General features: G+C 37.6%; 1 protein-coding gene across 1 annotated transcript; it reads right to left on the bottom strand.

Annotated features, from left to right (window-relative positions):
• Window positions 1-465: 465 nt before the first annotated feature.
• Window positions 466-7,784, bottom strand: btbd3b (BTB (POZ) domain containing 3b). Its single transcript, XM_042011198.1, has 4 exons — window positions 6,816-7,784; window positions 5,855-5,945; window positions 3,092-3,210; window positions 466-2,773 (listed from the first exon to the last, which is right to left on the bottom strand). Exons 1-4 carry the CDS (start codon window positions 7,124-7,126, stop codon window positions 1,741-1,743), a joined length of 1,554 nt encoding a protein of 517 aa, XP_041867132.1. The 5' UTR covers window positions 7,127-7,784; the 3' UTR covers window positions 466-1,740.
• Between the last annotated feature and the right edge of the window lie 17,735 nt (window positions 7,785-25,519).

The raw sequence follows: 25,519 nt of genomic DNA, 5'->3' as shown, positions 1-25,519 counted from the left end.
ATAAATTAATCAGTCTCAAATTAGCCCCTTAAGATCAATTGTGGGTAAAGCAGCCAGAAGACTGTTGAAATTCAACACATTGTAATATTTTCCCTCTGAATGTGGAAACTTTAAAACTTCTGATGGTCTTTTCAAGCATTTTTTGTGACTGCAGTAAAAATTCAAGGTTGAGGATAAGTATTGCCATATTCCCTGCCTGAAGTGGTTGCACTTTTAAATAATTTAGTTTTATTTTTTAGTTTATTTTAGGAAGGTGGGAGGTGTAAATAGGATGCAGAAGAGAGTTTGTGTTTGACATAAAAAACAGGGAGTAAAAGTGGCATGAAGACAGGGGCCATCAGTCACAGACAGTTCAGACTGGCATTGTAAATCACTGCAGCACAGAAGGGCGACATCTCCCAATTTCTGACACACAGTAGTATGAAGCCTTATCATTTTTTACAGATGGGATGCACAATCAACATATACCACTTGCTTTGTTTATTTGCATTATTAACAACCATACACATTCGTTGGTCTTCCAGCACGTAAACACAGGACATGAACACCAGTTCAACCATCCATTGCTGTCAGCAGACAAGACTTTAGATGTTCAACCTACACCAGAAAGAATATTAAGTCTCACAGAAAATTAAGAAAAAAGAAAAAACTGAACAAAAAGCCTCATTAAAACAAGCAAGTAAACCAAAATAACTCATTCACAAACCGACATCAGTGCAACTGTGTAGCATATACAGTATGCTTTTGTAAATGTTGGTACCATTGGATCACATTGGGAGGGAGTGCTCCACATTTCAGAACACACAGGGTTGTTAACAGAGAGAAATAAAAGTCCATAAGATACAAAGCAGCTTCTAACACTGAATCAATCCTTGATCTTTTTACTGTAAACAGAACCCAGGAGCCAGGACAATTAGTGGTACATTTCAGATAAAAAGGAACTAGTTTATGAGAAATGCAGTGGAAACACATATAGATAGATAACGCTACTTAACATGTGATGAATGATTATGATTCTCAGTCCCGATTTTACTGTAAACATAATAAATATGTCTTTAATAAGACCTCACTGAAATGAGTGCAAGTACAGAGCAACATGTTACTGGAGAAGTTATGTGACTCAGCATATGTAGTGCTCCCTAATCTAAGTCTTTAAGCCCTCTATTAGTGGGTTGTTACTGGTCTAGATTCAACAAACCAGTTGGAAAAAATGACTACATACTACAATAAGAAAGTGTTTTCATCATACAGCCTTCTTTACTTCTACTATGATGTTGATAGTCCAGACTGACTCGTCATGAAATGATCAAAGCATAAGTGTGATCTATTGCTGCTATTTATGTGCACTCTATGCAAGCATAGAAATAATAAACATACGGTAGCATTTTCATTATATAAGATATCTTTACAGACAGCATTGGCCACAGCTGCGGCATCGTATACATTTCAGAATTTACATATATTTATATTTACATCCACATCTGGTGCAAGATATCTTTTTGTATTACTTATTTTAGGACTTAAGGACAGTTAATCCATTTTTTGGGATAAAAGAACATCTTGAAATGTCAACAGGTCCTACTTAAGTGGACCATTTACTGAAAATCAAAACCACACATAGGTCTGAGATCTAGCTGTGACAAAAATAAATAACAAGTGACAGTATGCACAAAGTGATATATTTTTTCTTTTTTTCAATAAGTGCACTGAAAGTCAGTCCAATAATGTGCACAGCTATTGTCAAGCATAGAAGATAAGTTCAGGAATCTGCCCTCCCTGCACCCCGGTGCCATTGGTGCTGTCTGAGGAACACTGGAACTGAAATGTGACTTTCCCACACTGTACCTCTGTCATTCCTTCTTGTCCAAAGTAGCTTAACTCGTTCCCATCGAGAACTACACTGGCAGTGTAGAATGTGTCAGGCTCAATTTGGACTGGATACTCAAACCATACTGGGAAGGTATTACTGGATCCGTCTGAGAAGTATTTGCTGAGGTTCTGCCCCAGCAGTATGCCTTGGCGTTTCAGCTCTATCTTGGCACTGTACTCTGCTGAGCCACAACTGGATCCATACAGGCCGAACCCAGCAATGAATACTCTCTTGTCAACAGCGAACTGTATACTGTCACAGCGGCCCCTATAGCGCCACTGATTGCTCCGGTAGGCACAAGACTGGAATCTGTGGCAACGCTGTGGTGTCAGGCCCTTTCTAGGCTGACTGACAAACTCCAGTTCAGGCTTCTTGGCTGCTGTGTACCACAGGAAGATGTCATTAGTCTCATTAAGTGTCAACACGCCAGACTGGGCTGCTCCATTGGCAAAGTCATCCAGAGCCATTGCAGGGATACGTATCAGGTACATGGCCTTTCCCAAAACCTTACGCTTGTTGTCAGTTGAAGAAGTGAGCTCCTGTCTCTGGCACTCTGCCTCAGCCCAGTTAAGCGCAGCCTCAAACACCACTATCTCTTTAGCATTGAGTGTCTCTCGCTGTAGGATACTCTCCAGGGTCTGGGCATCAATGTCGCAAAAGCCTTCCGAACGTAACGCCAGCTCAGCTTGGGCATCAATCACCTCCCAGCAACGCTGCGTCAGCTCTGGCTCCTCAAACAGGCAGCTCTGGGAGAGTAACACACAGGCATTTTTGGCACTAAGGCTCGTCTCCAGGAAGTTGACGCAGGCACGTGCCAGGTGAGGGACTATGTACTTCTTGGCAGCATAAAGAGTGGCCAACACAGTGTCAGCAGTCAGGTCAATTTCGTCACAGTAAATGTACCTGTTGATGTAAACATGACATTCTCAGCTTTCTCACACAACAGAATTGACAAGCAACATGACAGATGGTGAATATACTGCAAAAGACCACAACACATAATAAAGACGACAGAAAACACTAAAGTTTAAGCTTTTATCTGAAACTGATTAACTTTACAGTATCATAGCACTGCCATCATTGCATCTAGGTTATTTATTTAGATCAAACTTGATATGTTATTACATAGCTGGACGTTAAGTATTCCAAAAAAGAAAGAAAGAAAGAAAAAAATAGATTAAAAGAGCCTATATGACAAATGTTTAAGCAGAGAATCCTTACTTAAGCATTGCCAGAAATGCTGCTGGTTCCACATCTGGAATATGGATTTCATCCTTGTTCTCAGCAAGTTCACCATAAAACATGGCGTGAAAAACTGAGCTACCCACAGCCAACACATACTGTTGAAAGAAGGAGAAAAACATAGTGACCAAGAAAAATGAAAACATAGGTTTATTTCAAACAAACCCACACAACATGGAGGAACGTCTAGAAAAAATATATAGTTAAGTACAAAATTATTTTTTAATCAACGTATTTATCTTTAGTGTGTTTTTATGTCAAAATACAAAATGATGCACACCTATTCTCAGTAATCAGTAGGAAAGCAGTTAATTGCAATTACAGCAGTCAATATCATTGCTAGTCTTTTTGTTGTCTCCACTGGGGAGACCCCTTTCAAACTGGGGATTCAGTTTGAAAGGGGTTTAGGTCTTAGACCCTACCTATGCCACTACAAAATTTGGCATTGTTTTCATGCCTTCAACTTCAGAGACGTCTGATATGTCAGTAGACTTGTTTCATAACCAATCTTTTAAATTTTTCATAGAAGCCAGTTGGTAAAGGGCAGGTCTTTCCAGTCAGATAAATCAACATAAAACCAGTGTGTAGGGTCAGTGAAGAGAGTCACCATCTTAACTGTCATCACACCTGAAAACCAAGCTAACGCCATAGCTAACAGTTCAGGTAAAAACTGGTCCAAGCTTTTGTGCCTCAACCACAAACAGATAGATGAATTGATGGTGGTGTATCAGAAGGCAACAAAAGCCCTGGATAATGTAGCAGAAGAGAAACAGTTCAAAATCCCAATAGAGGCATGCTGAGAGTTAGAAGTTACAAGAGGAGTTTGACCTCTGTGATGGCAACTAAATGCATTCCTGCTGATAAGTTTAATTGGAGGGAGTCAGAGGTTTAAATAATTATAAATGTGGTGAAATTTATAAAAAATATAAAAAATACAGAAATAGTTCTCATTCTGTCACAATCACCTACTTATGAATGACATAATCTTATGAATAGATTATGTCATCTTGACCCTAAGGAGACCTGTTAAATGCATGTTAAACTTATTAAGGGGCTTCTTGTCCTATGTTTGCAAGTCTCTATGTGTACACTGCTAAACAATCAGATGCCGATGAGCACATATTATCAGTCTCACACAGAGTCATGTCAAACTGAACAAGTAAACATGGAAGATCTGCGAATCAAGTCACCCACTGAGTGGTTGGAGGATGTCAAACATACACGTAAAATAAACACAAAAAATACAAATTATACTGATTATTGAAGGATTGAACTGTGGTTCTATTTTACCCACTGGTTTTACAGTGGTGCTTAGCCAGCTACTAGTCTCCTGGGGATGGGAAGGCAAATTTCAATTCATTGAACAGACTGCAGCAAAAGTTCAGTTTACTGAAATGATTTATGTGAGTTTATGATGAAATCAGATGCAACACAATGCTACTAATATTTTTTAGTAATGAGCACTTTATGCTGCTTTTAATCAGCATCGTGGAGAAGGCACAAATTCTGTTGATCTACTCAGGTTTTTGATCTGTGTGTGTCCATGTGGCACAAATTTGTGTTTGTGAATATGAGTGGAAACAATTTTCTGTAATACGTTTATGTAAATTGCAAGGAAGCCAAATGAAAATAAAGTTGTTTGTTGTGAGGGTGGTTTCTTCTGTCATGAAGCAGATTGACTGACATGCAGGTTTCAAGCAATATTTAAGCATTAAACTTTTTCCTGCCCCCTGGAAGTAAATAATGACTAGACAACTAACTTAAATCACAATGTATTTATATATTTCCTTCCAACTGGACATTTTGAAGATAGCTGAATTAAACAGATCTAAATCCCATTGGGAATAATGTCTCAGCATAAAGTGCAGTCAAGCCCTCCTCAGTGTCCATCTATAAATGCTTTCTCTAAATGCACAAAGTGCATTGCAGCTACCACTCATATATAATTAATTCAGGTCCCATATAAAGAACAAAAGAAAAAAGAAAACACATGCAGAGCTGGTTTCCGCTCGTGGGCATTGAATAGATAACTGGGGCCAAATTAAAGGCTGTAAAATCACTTACCAGATTTATGTTAATAATATCATGATGTTCAAATAGTGTAGGAATAAAATGCTATTAGATGAGGCACATGGTCTTGGCCAAGTAGAGCTTAATCATTTATGTGAACATCTTGAAAAAGCAATAAGGTCAAAGGGTGGATGAAACAAAGAAATCGACAAAACAACCTTCAGGTTACAGAAGATAAAAGTAGGATGAATGTGGACAATTATAATAATCAGTGTTATTTATATTAGTATAATGGCATCTTTTAAACTAAAAATTCAAATGCCAATCAAGTAAATGAGTACAAAAGTTGAATGCAGCTAACTCGGTGTCTTATCATTGTAACTGCGTGCTGTCAGCTGTGTAGGATTAAAAGTTAGTTAATTGCAGAGCAGTTTCTGAAAAGCAGCGACAAAGGCGATGCATTATGTGTGAGATGACTGCTGAGAAGGATACCCTTTCCTCTGTCGCTCACTCTCCTTCAGCCTCATTTACATAAATAATTGAGGACTGTCTCGAAAAGACACATGGTACGGAAGTGAGAACGGAGCACAAAGGACTTCAGTTCCTGCAAGCACTGAGAAAGATTATCTTTATGTTTGCATGATATGAACAACAATGGGCCAGCCTGCCCGATCCCATGTTTATTCATTTCCTTGTCTGAAACTGTGATTTCATTGGTTGATAAATTCTTACTCGGTGTCCTGGCAGCCGCTGTGTCCGTCCAGGTTGACCCATGACAAAGTGAACGTCTGCCATCAATTCATTGTTGAACATAACTGAATTTCTAAAAGAAAAAAAGAGATGGGAAATAAGATAAATTAGAGGAAGTTTAGGTGGGTCAGTGCATGTATATTAAATTAACTGGAATTTTCATTCGGTGTTTGCAATATTTGCTATAATGTCATAAACATAATTGATCGTAATTGCTAGATATGAACTGTTAAAGTCTCACACTAACACACATCATTGCCTTGTGTCTCAATTATTTCTTCTTTCTACATAAAGATAAGGAAACAAAACAATGAACTCAATGAAAAATCCCCATTGTGAAAGAATGGGACCAACAATGAAGCTGTGTTCATATATAATTGAGTAGTAGAACATGTCACAGGGGTGGGTAAACAGCCCCATGATGTTCTGGAGAGACAACAAAGCCAGGTCAGGAAGCACACATTATGCTCTGGACAGCTGGTGCATTTTACTGATAGGCCAAGATAAATATTTAGCTTTTTGTACAGATCACGCCTGTTGTGCATATTAAACACACCTACTGCCTGTCAGCTTTCTGTTATGTCAGAGCAGTGAAGTCTGCAGGAGCAGGAGAGGTTGTAAACAGAGGGTCCCCCAACAGATTTAGGGCAGGGCAGAGAGATCATCACCAATTTTATTAAATCATTTACAATTTTATATTAAGAGTAAAGGCACCAAAAAAAAAAAAAGATTTTTTTTTTTTTTTTGTTTGTGAAATATTTAAGAAATTTGTGGCTTTGCACAGATAATCTGCAATTAAAATTGATCTCTGTTTCGCTTGAGCAGAAATTTCAAACACAAAATTAGTAATTATTTATTCTCTCAGTGTAACACGAGTGGAAACTGTTTCTGTATCATCAGAAAGAATTAGATGTGCAGCAAAATGCTTTCTAGTTTGACTTACCTTTCTCTTATTGTGGAGTAGAGTCCCTGCCAGTTACAGTTCTGTATGGTGTTGTTGTTGTTGAGGTTCTGCTGTTGATACTGTTGCACCGTGGTGGTGGATGCCGGCTTTTTGGTGGGAAAAATATCCGCTGCCATCTTCTTCTTTTTCTTGCTCCTGAGAGTGATTATCTCATAACAGACTGGGGGCAGCTTGGAGCTGCCACTGACATTCCCTTTCTTGGAGCTTTTGCTTGACTTGCTTTTCACAGATTCGGGTAGCATTAAGAAGAAAGTCAGACATTTCATGTTCCTTCCCTTGGCATCCACCATGAGTGTGTTCAACTGCTGAGCAGTGAGAGGACATGCAGAGAAGACATCCACCAGGATCAGGCAGGTGTGATGGAGAACTGATGAGGGAAGAGGACAGTAGGGACTTAAACTGTGCTGAGTGGCGCAGCAGTTGGAGATCCTGTAAAAGGTTTGTACAACCTTCCAGGACCTATCAGGATATACCTCTACTCTGCTTTATCGCTCCTCTGAAGAAGCAGGTTTAGACTGATGATCTGAAGACGTTATTCCTGTGTGAAGTTTGATCTGCTGACGGAGAGGCTCCCGGGGTTCCCATTCTTGCTTGTCCAGAGTGATGAGATCAGCTCTTCAAGTCACTTCTTTTCTTCCGTGCTCCCTTGCCTCTCTCACTCACTGGCTTTTTGAGGGTTGCCCTGACAGCTCCAGATTTAGTATAGCTGCAGTGGTCCTCAGGCAGCGGCATTTACTCACTTCCTTTTATTTTGCACTCTTATTCCCTCTGTGCTTTTCTTATCCTCTCTGCCTTTCTTCATCTGAGAGTCTATCGTGTTCTTTTCAACACAGGCTCTTTTCTCCCTTCCTCTCATCCATAGAGCAGAGTCATCTGCAGGATGCTGTAGCTGTGGATGCTGTGTTGCTCTGCTCAGCCACTCGTTCTGCTGACTACAGAGGTTGAATGGGAGAGAGCCGAGGAGATAGAGAGCCCCTGCCTCTCCACCCCCTCTCAGCACAGTTTAGAGCTCTCTCCAGAGCTCAACCAATGGCGGCAGACAGCATTCATGATTGGCTGATGCATCCTAGTGCAGCATGTACTTGAATATGCAATAAGGCTACGTCTCAATTAAAGTGACAGCCATGCCCCATAAGAATGATATATTCATCCACAGCTTTGCTTCTCCTCTTTCCCTTACCTGAAGCCACAGCATTCAACATACATTTCAGTAAATACAGGCTAGGGTATCATTCTAAAGGACAGTGTAAATTTACATGCTCTTTTTAAGGGCTGAATTAGCTTAATTCATGCATCATGCAAGGATTATGTTTTTTTTAAATTAGTATGTCATGTATTCATGCAAACAGTAAATTTGCAGTTCATTATTCACTTGAGAATTTTGATTTAACCTGGGAATACTTCCTGCAGATTACAGAAGATTCATAGCAAGAAAAAATCTCATATGTAAACAATTCTTACAATACTTAAAACACGCAACATAATTCAATTTACTCACATTTCTGTGTCTTTAATCATTTCTTTGCAGTATAGTAATACAAAACTGCTCTGCTCTTAAGAAAAAAAAAACTTCCAAAGATGTACTTGCATTTATTTTACTGTCATTGCTTCAGTAGAGTACATGGAGCCATGGATATCATGCACTTTTTACACAATGTATAATGTATACAGTTTGATTTGATTTTCTTGTATGCTTGAGCCTATGCACAGTATTCTCTTAAATGTCATTGAATAACTTTTTAATGAGTGTGGTATGAAATATAAAATGCTGTCACATTTTTATGAGAAACTCTGTGTTTTATGCAGCACTTTGCTGGTGTTACTCATGTAATCTTAAATAGCACTGTTAGTGCTATCAAATAGAGTTTGTCTGTATGTACAGTATACTGTATATTTGTAATAGGGAAAACAAAATTGACAAAAAGAGCAGGAATAGGTACATTTATTTAATAAAGAAAGTCTTCCTTGAACCAGCGTCACAAATATTGATTTTTCCATAAACCCTAATTAACTGTCTCACTGTTTGCTGCACTGAGGAGCATTAGCCCACAAAGTCCCCTGATACAGTGTGTGCTGTAGAACAGAAAAATTTGCTATGGCAACATAGAGCCAGAATTACAGGGCACCATACTCTAAAATTGCAGGCCACTAGAGATGTTGCCCTGGTAACCACATCCACAAGCAACACCAGAAAAAAGTATTATGCAGACATAAAAACAATAATGATTATAAGAGAAAATGCCTTTTGTTGTTGTGTTGATATTTGTTATTATATCAAAAAATAGTGTCAGTCCTACTCACTTAAATTAAAATGTTAATGTTAAAGATGTAAATGTGATACATGTTGACGAAAAACACACATGAATCAGTTTTGTGATTTATCAAACATCATGGTCTAGCAGCTGTGTTCAGTATTTGATAAATAGGATGTCACTATATATCACCCTAAATGGCTTAATTACATTTCCCTCCATTCATCAGCACAAAGTGGAATCTTGTTATTCACACATTTAGAGGTGGGAGTGAGGGGAGGAAGTAATGATGGTGTTGTCACAGCATCAACATCACCTTTGTCTCACACTTTGTCAGCAGATAGTCACTCATGTTCACAGAAAAGTAAAACATTAGTGTAACTGTATCAGTACAGCAATTAACAATGTGTTTAACAAGGGCCAGTAGTTCTTAGTAGTTTTTTTTTCTATATTTATGTGTACAATCATTTTAAAGAAACATGCAAAAAAAAAAAAAAAAAAAAAAAAATGCATGTACAAAATGCACATAATCATCATGATATCATGATATAGCGACTGATTAACATATATGTAGTAGTCACCCGTTTAAGAATGAGTATATTAAGTAAGTTTATACTGTGAAGTGAGTACACCGTTTAAACATCACCCTCATATTCCAAGGCTCTGCAATACTTCAGCCTCGGTGTATAAACAAAAGGTGAGGTTTGAAAGCAGCAGAAGTCCAGCTGTGCCTTTGTTGATTGCTTCTTGATGATAGTATGCAATGAAATACCTTTATCTTCAAAGTAGTTATACCAGGGCCCCCTCATGTGTAACTGCAGGTGGAGTGCAGACCATGCGTAAAAGCTAGAAAAAGCCAAGACAGCAGAAATAATCAGCTAATTCAATTATAGTCATCATATTTTTTTCTACTATATCTTCCTAAATTTTCCCCCAAAATTGCAAATTATTTCAAATTTAGTCCTGGAAGACATCAATTTGCAGTTCCATGGTAGTAGAGATAGGTGTTTTTTTATTTATTTATTTCTAACCCTGTTAACTGTAATAAATTTATGCAGTTTGGTTGTGAGATTTAATTACATTTTCTGCAAAACTCTCTGAATGCTGAGGTCATTAGTTATGCTGTGGAGGTGGCTGCTTGCCATTCTAAGTTTGAGCAGAGATGCAAGCCTGTGTGGTGACAGAACTGTTCTGCAGAGAGACACCTGCTGAGAGGCTTGGCTGAGCACAGTAGAGGAGAAAGGAGGCTGCGAAATGAACTGTCATGCAGGGCTGGCACATGGAGGCAGGGACAGGATCCAGTAGCTTGTCTACTGCCCCCAACCACACATACACACACACACACACACACACACACACACCTTCCTGGCAGCCCTCCCTCTCTGCTGCCACCATTAAAGTGTGCAAGGGCACCTGACAGGTGGAAGGGGTGGAAGTGATGGCGTCTGCCCAGACATGAGGCTTAGAAGTCCTAAAAGAGAGAGCTGTTAGTCAGCGGGGTCTTGGAGAAAGCTGGCAGTCAATCACAGGAACTGAGTATTTGTGTGTGTATGCATGTGAAAATAAATACCCATATACAAGATAATGTCTGTTTATGAGACTTGTGGTTTATCCAAATTCTCTTTCTGACACCTCACTGTTTCTCCATTTTCCCTGCCTTGTAGTTTACATCCCCCTCCTGTGGCATTAATTTTGCCAGGGTTCTCAGATTTAGCCTTCTTTGCATTTTTAAAGATGGCAGGAAAAACAGATCATCAGAAAAATACAATGATCTATTATCAACTTTAAATTTTTAACAGTATCTCGGCCAACAAATAGCCTAACACACTTTAACTGACCAGAAAAGGCAACAACAGCATAGATGAGATGATAGCCTTTCCTTTGGCTTACAATCAATATGTCACACTCAGAAGATATATGAGGGTAATTTTACTTGCCGGGAAAGCACAGAATAATCAGAAAGTGTAGGAAGTGTAAGAAGCTCTGGATAACATGCACAAGAACAACCACTTCAACATAGGTGCATTCCTATGTCCACGTAGCCTACATGTGTCTCCTAATCAGTCTATCTATATACATCTATCAAGCAGCTGCTTGTGTTTGTGTGTGTGCGCTGTTGTGGAGTGTGTGGACACAGTAATGACAGTGTAGAGATGACCTTATAACCCTGGCCCACCACATGCTCACACTCTGACTCCCACACACTTTCTGCTCACTTTTCGCCCTCTCTCTGCTGTCATATAAAACACAGTCAACATGAGTTTTATATGTTTCGCATATTGTATGAAAATACACTGTCTGTCTATCTGTCTGTCTTTCTGGATAGTTCAGTTGGCAGAGCAGCCATCTCCCATGCAGGAGACCAGGGTTCAATTCCCCCAGGGGATGAATATGGGTCCTTAGGTAAGACCCTTAACGCTACTGCCTAACCACTGTAAGTTGCTCTGGATAAAAGTGTCTGCTAAATGACTGTTCTGTCTGTCTGTTAGCAACATAACTCAGAAAGTAATGGTCAGATTTTGATTAAATTTTCAGGAAATTTCCAAAATGGAATAAGGAACAATTGACTCAAAAAATCCAGATGCAGCTGATGCAGCATAACAATGACAAAGGTGACAATTTTGTTTCATTTTATTCTTTTTTTATTATCATTTGGAAGTAGGCAAGGCTTCAATAAATAAGTATTTAATTAATTATCATGTGGGATCACTTTACAATAATGAACGTGGGTCATTCTGGCATCGATGCAGCTCCAGTAGACAACCTATGTATTCAGGGCAGCTCCAGATGAATACTGCCTCAGCATCTTGTCAAGGATGTCTACTTCTAACTTGGTCCTATTGTAGTAAAAGGAGCTGATCAATTCTCCCCCATCTGAGTCTTTCTCATTCATTTGCTGGAGCATAGCCAAAGCTTATTCTGCATTCATTCTTCTGCTTCTGTTCATTTTTTTATAACTCAAAAAGTTATGGACAGATTTTCATTAAATTCTCAAGAAAGGGCTGAAACTGAATAAAGGAAAAAGTGATTACATTTTGGCTCCAGGAATTTCTTAAGGATTCTTTACTATCATCAGATAACACCCAGAATCATTGGCAATCAATCAATCAATCAATCAATCAATCAATCAATCAATAAGTAAATAAATAAATAAAATAATGGTATTATTTGACATTGTTTGACCCAGATCATGTTGATGTTCTGGATCTGGTGATCCAGAAGGTTCAAAATATAGGGGAAAGCCTACTGGGTGGGCTGTTGGGTCTTTTGGGGTATTTCTCAAGTAAGCGACCCCAAGGCTGCTCCTCAAAATGTAAATGTTTTTCTAGGTCACTGACTTAATAATAAACTGGCTGTGTAATTGTACTTAAACATTACATCTTTACTGTAATATATATATATATATATAATCCCAAATTTCCCTGAGGGCTCTCTGAAGGGATTAATAAAGTATTTCTATTCTATATATATATATATATATATATATATATATATATATACATGTGTGTGTGTGTGTGTGTGTGTGTGTGTATAAATGGATATGTATGTATATATGTGAGTAGGTTTGAGTTACCCGCGACCCTTAATGGACTAAACGGTACAGAGAATGAAACGAAAATGAAATTAAAAAATATGTGTGTGTGTGTGTGTAGATAGATAGATAGATAGATAGATAGATAGATAGATAGATAGATAGATAGATAGATAGATAGATGTTGTTTACAAATGTCTTAATGGTCTTTGGCCTCTTTATTTATTGGACCTGCTCTTAAATTATGAAACCTGGTTTTGGCCCTTTAATTATTACTAAAGTGAGAACTAAAACTTTGGCAAGGCCTCTTTCCATCATTATAGCCCTTGACCGTGGAACAGTCTGTCAGAGAACCTCAGGGCTGAAGAGAGTAGATGTTTTTGTAAAGAGGCTCAAGACCTACCTTTTAAACATAGCTTTTAACTGATGCCCACAACCATTGGCAAAAAAAAAAAAAAAAAAAAGCACCTAGTTTAACCACAGATTAACTTTACCTGCCACACATGCTTTGTCACAAGTCACTACATTTCAGACTCGTGGGAGCTAATTGCTGTGCACTAAGAAGCTGAGAAGAAACTGTGCAGCTGTCCATGTTGCAGAAAGCATTAGGAGCACACGGGATGAATTTACACGCAACATTTCCTGTGAAATGGTTGTAGCTTTTGGTGGGGATGTGTTCACATACTGAGGTTTGAAGCTTTATCTATGGTTGGTATAGGCATTTAATTTTAAAGTAAGTCTATTTCTTTTTTAAATTTGATCAAACTTGATTTTTTTGGAAGAGTTCAAAACCCATTTACATGAGCGAAACTAGATAATCTCTTCTATGTTGAGGTAAGCAGCACACAGAACTTTCCGAACTTTGTTCAAGAAAATGTATGGATATTTTGATCATCAAAATAGCATTAAAAGAAATTAAATTAAAATAAATGAAAAGAAAAACATGACAGGCTACTTGGCAGGGGAAGCACTGAAAATACAATAAAGTTAATTTAGATTCAGTTATTTGCTGCAACACAGATACTTCATATTTAAAAACCCCTCTCTCTTCATTTAAATACTTAAACAATTAATTATCTCATGATAATTACAAAACAAATTACTAATACAAAATAACCTCTTCCATGAAAATGAAATGCATTTATAATCTGTGGAGAAACAAATCAAATCCCAACTAAAACACCATCAAAAACAAAATGGCCACTCATTTTTTATGATTTATTGTATTGCGAACATTATCATCATTAAATCGGAAGTAAATGGTAAAATAAATTAGGCTCAGAAACAAAAAGTAGCCGAACCTCACATGGTTTATTGTATTATATGAACTGAGTGTAATATGGTCACAAGCAAACCACTGTGGAGATTTACAGCAAAACAATGGCTGAGAGCCATCTTTAAAATTAAATAATCACATTTTAAAAGGTAGAACTTTGTGTAATAAAGATATCAAAGGTGAACTATTGCTGAGTCAAGCTCTTGCAATGTCATTCACAATCACTGGCCTTGTTCAGCCTTTTTCACCATGAACCCAGCGTGGAGCTTTCTCCCTGGAAAGATCACTTATCAAGTCCTTAAAGTCCAGCTTTCTATTCTATCCAGCTGTTCTATTATATAGTATCTCCAACGATGTAATGTCATGTGTAATAGCATCACAATCATTATTTCTGGTGGCTTCCCGCGATTTTGTTTTACTTAAAGGTGCTTTTAGTGATTTCACCAACAATGTCAAGGGACTGACTACCAATACTCCACGTCATTGTTTCTCTCATGTAGCAACACGTGAAGTCTAATTTATCACCAGATCTGTAGACTCACAGGTGAAGCATTAGATTAGTGGGGAATCATATATGATGCTGTATGGTTGTTGCAAGTTAATCTGCTGATATCTAGAAAATTTAAATATTTCTCTGATTGGATTAAAAGCAGTCACCCAGTCTGCTGCACTAGAAATGTGCTCTGTTCCTACTGCAAAGCAGGAGGATGAGTCCCAATACTGACCTAACCTAACATTACAGTGATAGCCGAGAACCATTCAAATCAGTCTAAAATAAATACAAACTATTTTTATTTACTATTAATAATTCAGAACTATTTTTTTCTATTATATAATGTTTTTTTCTCCACAATAATCAATTAATTCAATGCTCAGCTGCTCCCTGGACGTCTTCGGCTGCTCTCATGTCTGTTCGTAACATGCCTGATTTGTTTTTAGCAGAGCAGCTTGCTAATCATTTGCTTGCCTTGATTATTTGATTAAAACAACAGTGAAATGAATAAAAAATCAGAGTTTTCTTCAGAAATATGAGCTAATATGGGAGCAAAGTGAGCTAGCTTATATGAACAAAGTTTAGAAGAGACAACAAGCTGATTTTCCACAGCTTTCCATCAGACGAACTAACTGACCCACCTTGCCTCTGTAAGAACTGGGTGATGTACTGTCCACCCCTCTGTTCTCTCTCCAGTCTCAGCTTTTTTCTTTTCTTTTTAAACTTCCCGATTTTTGAGGCATTCTGCTGTCTTACCATCCACTCGCTGTCTGTTGCGGCACCGCAGCTGAAGGAGCAGGTGGACTGAACCATTTAAGGGAAATATAGGGGGGGGTGGGGGGGGGGGGGGGTGTTCAGAAATGTTTCCAAAAACAAAGAAACTTAGCGATAACAATGCATGTAACTAAAATGTTTGCGTGATTGTAGGTTTATCATTGATTATTAGATAATTTTGTTAGTATTACAATTGCATTGAGGGCCCTTCTGTGTCCCCTGTCAGTCGTGGGCCCCTAGAATCCTTCACCTTTACCGCCCCTGAGAAGGAGAGAAGGCTGGACTACCTTCTGTCCCAGAAGGGACAGCTAATATGGTAGGACTTTAGAGAGGTAATAGAGAAAGATTTATAGTTTCAGTTTTCTCAACCACAATGAGTTTCTCTGGTAAACCATTACAGTAGTCAGGCTATTACTCAGTGGGATGGGAAAGTTGTTTGAGAACTGAGGATACTTGAAAAGAAAAGGAGAAAAAAAACAAAAAACAAAAAACACTTTACACAAATCCTGAAAAACACACCCTTTTAAAGGAATCATTTTCATGTATTGAAGTCTCTAAAGATTAAAATGATCCGTTATTATTTAATATAGAAACGTCTTTTAACGTATCCAGGCTGTTTTAATTGACTTTTAATTGTTTTAATTTAATTATTTTATATTATTTTGCAATGTATTATGATTTTGTTTTGCTTTATGTTATTTACTTAATAATGCTTCCTCTGCATCAGTGTTTTATACGTCACACTTTAAATTGTCCTGTACATGAAATGTGCTATTTATATGAACTTGCTTTGTCTGGGCACAGCGTGTCTCTTTTGCAGACTTCTTGGAGAATCTTATAAAGCTGTGTAGTTTAAAAACTAAATCATCTGTTTCCATGAGGTTTTATGTCAAACTACAACAGTTTTCCTTGACATTTCCTCAAGGAGATGTTATTCAGAGTAAGTGTGGGTTCTGAGGAGCTACTGTGCAGTAACCTGTGCAAGTCTTATAGTGTACGCTCATGGAGAGCCCTTAAAATATTCACCAGAAGTTTTTGACAGTTCCAGTTTGAAGCTCAAAATTATTTTTCAAATTGATATTCAGGCTCTGCTTAGATTCAAAAGTGTTCACTTTAGTATCATTTTAATGCAACTGCAGATATATCCAGGAATGTGTTGACACTTTTGCAGGGAGGTATGAGTTGTCTCTGATGTTTTCAGGTCTCAGAAATTTTATTTTGCTTGTCAAGCATTTCAAGAAACATTGTTAAGAGAGGAGTTGGAATTATTTTAAGGTAGCCACAACATTTAGTTCTCTGTAGTTTTTATTTAGATAGTTTATAAAACAATTATCTCAAGCCAAAATATCTGCCCTGGAAGTCAGTTATTGTCTGGTCGTGACAAGTGAAAGGTTGATGCCACAACATCTGTGGCACATGTAGTTCCAAAGATGTCAGCTCATTGGTGATTTGTGATTCAGTTTTGTGAATATCAAGATTTTGATAAGTTTTATCACAGCCTTCTTGTGAAATATTTCTATGTTGTATTTATGTATCTTCATGGTTCTTACATCCTGGACCTCTTGCAGCTCAACACTGAGTTTCACAGTAATCTTGACCTCATTCTCACTTTCACAGACTCAGCCGCATCATCACTCAGATGCTAAATTCAAAATACTTGAATCAGTGACAGAGTTTAAATTATGCAGCTCCCATTCCAACCAAACATCACATCAGCAGATGATTTCACTGATTTGCATAATGGCAGTCAGTCAGATGGGACTTGTCTTATAGAATCAGCTATTTAGAGATAAAAAGCTAAAACGTGCATGTTCTCAGACTTGTGAGGAACACAGATGCTTATTCCTGCAGAATGTACCAGACTTTGCTGCGCCTGAAATATGGAGCCATAGGTGTTGACAAAGCTGTTACAGTGTTGGTGGGAGTCCCTCTGGTGCTGAAAAGGCTGACCATATGGTTCATCCTGTGATATGATTTAACATGTCTGCAACCCATGCAGATGCAGAAATCTGTGTATTTACACAAGACAACCAGACATCTTAATGTACAGCCTGCTGCATCTGCTTAAGCATATTAGAACGGCGTCATGCAATAATACTTGTACTGTCTCAGATTGTGATAAATATGCAGATGAATATTTAAACAGACTCCATGCATGTTCAAGCTGCACTGAAAAAGCCCCAGAGGAGCAGAGTGCTGACCAGGCACACATAGGCACATGGAGAACAGAGAGCGGGGGCAGACAAATGGAAAAAGATATGGAGATAGTTTGTAATGAGGTTTCTTTTATTGAGAATGCACAAATGTCTCCGTATTTTCCTTAGAAAACAAAGATGTGCTCAGTTTACCAGATCATACCTATCTTATTTATAAAAGAATGACAAATAACATTTAAACATATAGTAATGTTAAAAGATATGTTATTTAATGCAAGATCAACAAGACCACTATTAATTTAAACAGAAACGTTTAATGATCAATTTTTGAGAAATGTGCTTCAAACATTGTGGTCATTTTGCAGATTAGTCCACTGGGGATGCAGTCCAAGGATCCAAATACTATAACATGAAATTCTGAAGTTGCTCTGTTGTTTGTGTGTGCCTGCAGTGTGTAAGTGTTAATCAGGAGAGACCGCTGGGCAGGAGAAGGTCAGAGAGGAGATTGGGTTCTCTGAACTGAGTGAAAACACTCCCTATAGAAACCTGTAGAAAGCAAAAAATTGAGATATGCTTCGGTGGAGCACATGGGAAAAGCCCCTCAAAGCTGACTCTTAATCCTTTTTCCTACCCCAGACCGCTTCCCTTCCCCTTCTTTCAGTTTAATCTCTGACACCACATTAACATTTACATTTTTCACAGCAATTTGATTTCAGTGTATGTTGCAACCACCTACATTTATTCATTTACACTAATTACCTACTGCTGAGATGGGAGTGGATAGTTTAACCTTCTCACAGCTAATTTCTCATGATTTCTCCAAAGCTTTAGCACAACCCCAGTAGGTTAAAATGTGACCTTTTCCAGTTTTATTATCAGCAATACAAACAAAATGACACTAATCAGGATAATATGATGTCTGAATAAAAATTGAGTTTCAAATTGTAGCAGATGGGAGTAAAGAAAAAAAAAGATTTTGCTTTTCTTTGTTTTATATATTTCTTTTTGTATTGTGGTAGGGTGTTTTAGTTCTCTTGGGCAGCTGAATAGATAAACTAACATTAACATAGAAAAAAAAAATAGCATTAAAACCTCTTTAAAAGGTTAGTGTGCCCTAAAATGTGTTTCTTGAGCTGTAAACAACATAGTATTACATAATTGTGAAGAAAGCCACCTATACTGTTAATAAAATTAGTAATTTTTGAATTTTTCTTTCAAATATGGGATTTTGTGGTTATAAAATAATAATAATGCCCCTAAATGGGTAAACCAGAGTTTGTTGTTTATTATGTAGAGCCGTACTGTTGCTTCTTTACATCAGAATAGCGTTTATTTTATTTTATTTTATTTTATTTTTTTTTTTTTTTACTTTCCTGTCCAGCATGGTAGCAGCAGAATTGTGGTCTGGCTGCTGTGTTGTGCTGAACAAATGTACTTTGCCAAGGGAAACTTTATGGGTATGGGACCTGACTAGAGGGGAAATAAAGGAAATAAAGGAGAACAGTGAAGACATGTTAAAAGGAAAGAAGAAAGAGGAGTCAAAGATAGAAGATAGAAGGCACCAACCCTTCACTCCAGACTAACACAACCAACTGCTACACCTGCACAGAAACACGACAAAGAATTTCCTATGGCTTTTATTGGAAAACAAAACTGACAGCCATCAGGAGTTCATAAAAAAATAACCAAGACAACAACAACAACAACAACAAAAATGAATAAATAAATCAAATAAAATAGAAACATGTATCACAACCATGCCATAAACACACACATTAAAAAAAAACAAAAGTAGCTCTTAGCGTATAAACCCACTGGACAACTCTGGGACTGTGTCAGCATGCAGAGTATACGAGGAGTGAACAGAGATGAGTGTGATCATGTAAATGCAAACTTGTTTCTGTGGAGACTAGAGGCAGACTAAGGTGGCCCAGAGACCCAGGCGATCAGCAACAATCCTGGAGCACAAACCCAAACCGCCCCACCACAAAGACCAGAGAAAGCCCCAGCCAGAGCCCCCCGCAGTCGCCCCAGCACGCCAAGTTCAGCATCGAAAAAAAAGCGAGCTCCCAGCTCGCTTTTTGCCACCCAACATGACGACATAAATGAATAGTGTGACGCCACTGAGAATGGTCCATAAAACAAACAAAAAAGTTGTATAGAAACATCATCCATGATATGATGTGCCTTCAGAACTGACACTTTGCTCACGGCTGCGTTCATCAAAACAATTTATAAGTTATGGGGAAATATGATTTGCAAAAACCGAAAGGTTAAAGAGCCCATAATATATTAATTTATTAGTACATAAATTAACTCATGTATTACAACTACCACTGCTACTTCCATTGTCTGTTTCTGTCTGAATGTACTATTTTATCTCCTCTCTTTATGGAGAAGCTAACTGAAATGTTTAGTCTGCTTTGATTTATTAGTTAATTGGTCAAAAATAATTCTTTGCAGGCAGGTGCTCAACCCTTGTTTGAGGCACTAGATAGGCATTGTGCAAATATAATGATTTATGGTGATGTCAGTGAGAAAACAAAAGCCTGGACTAAAAGCCAGATGTTTTTAGGTGCAATCATGTGCAAAGGTTTGAGGCAGTGTTCATTTATTCATACACTGTTAGGCAACTGCAGTTTTTTTTGTTTTTTTTTTACTAAACTATCTGAAGGAAAATATAAAAAAGAAGCGGTGGTTCGAGTCTTTTGCACAATACTGTCGTTCAGGAATAATATTTCAAGTTGGAAAGAAAATCTCTTTAACTGAAGACTTTTGGCTTTAGGCTTTACCTTTTAGAAAACAAAAGGGGCTTAAGGGGAGGTTTCCCAGGTTTTAAGTGAAGTAGAAACTCAGTTATGCAGACATAAAACAAAGAAACTACGAAGTTAAAAAACTAGTTTCCAGCACAGACTTAAATGAGTTAAAGCTACCAAGGCGAAGCAAAGATTGTCACTTTTCTGTTAGTCCTGCCAACAAACAGAGCCATAGTTTCCCCGCTGTCAGGCAGTGGTAGAAATGAATGTCATCAAGGTTTGGCTTGGATAAGCACTTCATATTTTGGTTTCAACTGGGTTAATGGAAAAGCCCTATCTGTAACTTAACTCTCACATTCATGCAAATCAAACATGTTAGACTGTCAGCTGAAGATATTTTTTTTCTTTGTTGTGTGTGCTCACCCTCAGGGCATCTGGTAATTTCTCAGCACAATTAGGTTAACAGTTTCAGCCAACATTTGAAAAGGTCAGCAATGAATGATGGATTATAGTTTGTTTCAATTAAGATTTAGTTTTTCTGTGGCATACCCAAATACAAATATAAAGCATTTGTTGAAGTAATATTTGCCTAGCATGACATGCTAAATAGCTTAGTTCTATGTGGTGTCTGCATTCATCTTGTCACTGAGGTTCAAATGAAAGCACAAGTCACAACAGGTAATAATGTGCTAAAATGATATTAAATGTGTTATTTCATGTTCTTGCTGATGTCAGTCAAATTAAACTTCACATTAGAACCAAAGCAATCATTTTAAAATTTAATTTCTTTCTGAAATGGAACTAAAGATTGCATATTACTATTTAGCTCTCTAATTTTAGATGTGTTTGAATGTGTTGCAGCCCATGTGGGAGGCATAAATGCCTGGCAGCTCACATTCAACATGCATACACAGAAGACTTTCACACATGTGAGATCAGAATAGGAAGGTAGACAAATATTTGTCATGTTATATAGAATAAATATAGAGTATCTTTCATGCTAAGCTTCATGCACCATTTTGTTTTTAGTTAAAAAAAAAAAAAAGAATATACATTAAAAAAAAGCAAATTTAAATTGATTTAGTACATATTCACTGTCAGATTTTGACTCCACCACAACTTCCATAGATCTGCGAGGAGAGTAAAACCATAAGAAGGTGCTGCTTGCTGCAGGGTTTCTCATTTTCTTGTATAGCACAGTAGGTGTTGCATAGCCTTTTGCTGTTCTATTCAATCCCTGACTGCTATAACACTGATTTATAAGTGGGAGGGGTCTGTGAGCTGCAATCAGCCCATTTCCATCAGCTGCCTGACAACATCCAGCTGTCTCTGATGTGCTACAGAGGGCTCATGCTCCTCCTGTCAGGCCTGTTATTTTACTGTAGTGCTAACTGTGATGAAAATGTATACTCATGCATACTTGCCCACAAACATACCTCACTGCAGAATCGTCTAAAATTTAGGTCAGTGTCTTATTAGAGAATGAATCTTCATGTGGCCTATTGACAGACCAAACATTTAATTCAGTTGGATTTTACAACACAATGTAAAGAATAAAGGATAAAAAATTATCACAGTTTAAGCTGCACATGAAAATTACTAGCAGGTTATGCTGAAGGACGTGAAGTAAGTGTATGAGTTTTATGGGATAATGCTCCAATTTACTTTCAGACAGAGAGCATGTCAAATCAAATCACCAGTTCAACAATGCATACATGAGTGTCAAGCTTTATCCTGGTAATCTCTGTCTACTGTTTTACTGATGCCTCCACTCCAGCTGCTCCCACAACCTTATGAAATAATGACGTTATATTTTAACCCGGTAAACTGCAAACCTGCTGGCCTAAATCAAATTTTGCCTTTGCAACAGCTGGGATGCTACATGCATTCAGCATGCTGCAGGGACAAAGTATTAAAAAAACAAAATATTTACACGATTGTGTTACCCTTTACTGAGTTAGTGATATTATATCAAACAATTAACATTGTGTATTTTGAATAAGGACAGATGGGTTCCCCCAGTGATATTTCATGCTGCTGATTTCCTGATACAGAAACAGTTTCTCACTATTTATTCTATATATTTGAATGGAGTTTTCTTAAGAGACCATTAATCAGGCTTTGTTACATATGTATGTGTACATATTTATTTTATTTTATTTTTGCTAGTTAACAATTTAGAATGCTGTCATGCTAAAGTTTATTATGCTAACATGAACAATTTAATGCCTGAAATAAAAAACAGGGCAGCATCCCATAAACCAGTGTGTGGCAATGTTTGTTATCTTATTGTTTTCAAAGTCAAATCTTTTGTTGCTATATGAATACCTATAATGGGAGTGGCTAACTGGAAATGTTCTCCATCCCAACATTTAAATGATTAGTGTCCCAACACCCAGGGTGCGAACCACAGGGGAGCTGGGGGAGCTATAGCTCCCCTTAATGAAACATGAGCTCCCCTAGAAACAGGATTTATGAAATGTTGGGGGAGCTATATAATACTGACAATAAAATGTATGCTGATTGCTCACAAATTCACTGTAGCCTAAAGTATGACTATGGATGCTATAATTATTGTGACCACTGAAGCGTGGCGGCGCTCCAAGTTAAACTTCCTGTAGATCTACGTTAAATACAAAATAAAAGAAGTAAATGCATAAAAGGTAAGGTAAGACCTGCTTTAACTATTTACAATATGGGAAACTATCATTACTCATTATATTGTGTATGGCAAGCATCGCTGTGTACGTGTGTGATATGTGGGGAATATTAACTATGTAAGTTGATCTTCGCAAAAAGAGTGGTAAAAAATTTTTTTGCAAGGGACATTTGCACCTGTTATGTATTATTGTTGCATAAGAGTTGTTAACCATTATGTATTGGTACGCCTATGTTCTGTGGGGCAAGCTGTAATATCAGCTGGCATCATGTTCTTACTTGCCGAAAAAAGATAGAAAATGCAAAAAAGCGGCTCCCCCTAAGCCCACGGTATGGTTCGCACTCTGCCAACACCCTTTATGAAACATTAGATGGGAAACATCAAAAACCTGCAGGACACTAGTTCAAGAGGTCCGGAGTTTGTGAGCCCTGATTTAGAGTGCAATACATGTCTTTAGACATGTGGTTAGCACAGCTGCTTCACAACAAGAAGGTTCCTGGTTCAAGCTTCAGCTGGGATTTTCTGTGTAGCGTTTGTGTGGTCTTCCCATGTTTGAGCTGGAAAGTTGCTACTTTGAGGTAGGAGCTAAAAACAAAGTCCAAACAAATGGAATTCTAAGAGCCACGGTCAGCTGCAGTTCCTGCTTTGCATACACCAGAAGAGGGGGCATTCACACCGGAGAAATGAGTTCCTGTGGTTCAAAAGCACTGGGCAGGATGATCAGCTAAAAGAATAAAGGCATCAACTACGTTAAAGCAGTTGTAGTGGAAAATGAAGGCAGGCAGCAAAATATTTAAAATCTGGGACTATTTCTTTCCTCAAAATGTGACCGTGGGCTATTTGTTCATCCACACAGTAATTATGTTTGAAGAATATACAACCTCTGAGATCATCTGCAATGTTACAACCTTTAGCCAATTTAAGAAATAAGAAAGCTTCACTAAGAGGTGTTGTGTTTACATTGAACCATGGTCACCAGTGAAATTGCATCCATAAAGGTGAACGTTTTATTATAGAAAACATGTATTTTAGTTTAAAACATGACAGTTTAGCATAATACTAAACTGTCCCATCTACCACCCCTTCTTCTTCTTTTGTGGTTTATTAAACGATATTCTTGACAATGGCATTGATTCACAAATTATATGAGGTATACGTCCCACCAAAAACCAGGACAGGGCTAAAAATTACACAGAAAATCATGGAATGATTTATTTTTTCCCATCATGGAATGGGAAAAATTCTAAATTCTCTTATTTGAGGTGCTGCATTGCTTTAAGGAGTACCTCTTAATTTTGGTCATTGCTACTATTTTAGAAATGGTCAGGAAACATAGTAGAAAAAAAAGATATGATACAGAATGAATTTTGAGATTTTGCATAAGAAGATTTGCAGGTCTGACCTGTCTGCCCCAAACTGGAGGCTGTAATCAGAGGATTGCCCAGATAAAACAACCAAAATAATGTTTTAATGTAATCATGGTTGCATTGTGCACTTTCTGCAGTTTAATTTTCAGAGCATAAAAAAACTACATATAAAAGAATCTTTTAGAGTCTTTTCAGCCTTCTAAACTTCCCAAACAGACATTTATTGCTTTGTCCCCTCCTCAATTACATTCTAGATATAATATTTAACTCCACTCAGCTGAGAAACTGATGTTTCTTTTACTTATCTAGCTTAACTAACACCAGTTGCTGAATTTCTAATAATGTTACTGTGGTTAAATGATGGTTCTTTGTAGGAAATTTGTGCTTTTATGCATGAAGAGGAGAACTTGTTAAAGTGTTACTGCATGTTGAACATATTACATTAGGTTTTGAAAGGTGTCTGCATTGATGCAATCACATTTCTTTATTTGCAGTTAAATGTCTCCAGCACTGATTAGATTAGATGGTGAAGTAAACACAATTTAAATTGATGCATCTCTGATGAGATCAAAAGCACCAAACCAAGGTTTGTACAATTTGGAGATTGAAAGCAATGGGCTTTAACCATCCTGGGAAAATGGTGGTAATTGAAATGCACTCTCATTTTGCAAACTGCTGATGTGAGAAAGGTAATAAGTGAAGAATCAAATAGTTTTAACCATCTTCCTGTCTCTTTCATTTATGTCCTGTTATCGCCAAGACACAGTTATTGCCTAGTTATTGCTTTGTGGCATCCCCAACAGAAACCTTGTTTAAAAGGAAGAAATATTCCCTTATTCTCAAACTGGGAGGTCACATCTCACTGATCAGATTTAAATGGATGTAAAATGAAGAACTGAACAACAAAATTAATCCTGCCTCTTCCATCCCACCTAAATACCACAGGGATGCTGTTCTGACAGTAGCAATGTATTGTTAGTAAAACATCCAAACTACTCATACTCAGAACACCGTAACTGCCTCTTAGCCTTGTCCATATAGACAATACAAGCAAACTCCTTCCACAGGTAAGTCTTTGTGAGTTTCAGAGACTGGAATAACCACATGAAAATTCTGGGACATGTTCAGAGATAATTTAGCCTTGTCAAGACTGTTTTGTAAGTTTTCTCAATGGGGTTATAAGAGTGCTTATTTGAAAGAGCACACATGTAAGATTCATATAAGATGATTGTAAGATGATTAGTACTGATAACTGATAACAAGACAGAGTGCCTTTCTCTATTTCTCCCTTAGAGACACTGTTGAAAAGTAGAAATGCCAGAAAGTGCTGTGAAAGAGAATGGGTCAGTCATAGCCTCTGGACTCCTTTATGGTTCCTAGAAATGGAGTTTTCACAATCCAAAGTGATTGATTATCAG

Source organism: Melanotaenia boesemani, chromosome 16 (assembly GCF_017639745.1).
Source record: "Melanotaenia boesemani isolate fMelBoe1 chromosome 16, fMelBoe1.pri, whole genome shotgun sequence".
Lineage (NCBI taxonomy): Eukaryota > Metazoa > Chordata > Actinopteri > Atheriniformes > Melanotaeniidae > Melanotaenia > Melanotaenia boesemani.
Note: the sequence above shows the minus strand (reverse complement) of the source record. Positions and strands in the feature narration are given on the sequence as shown.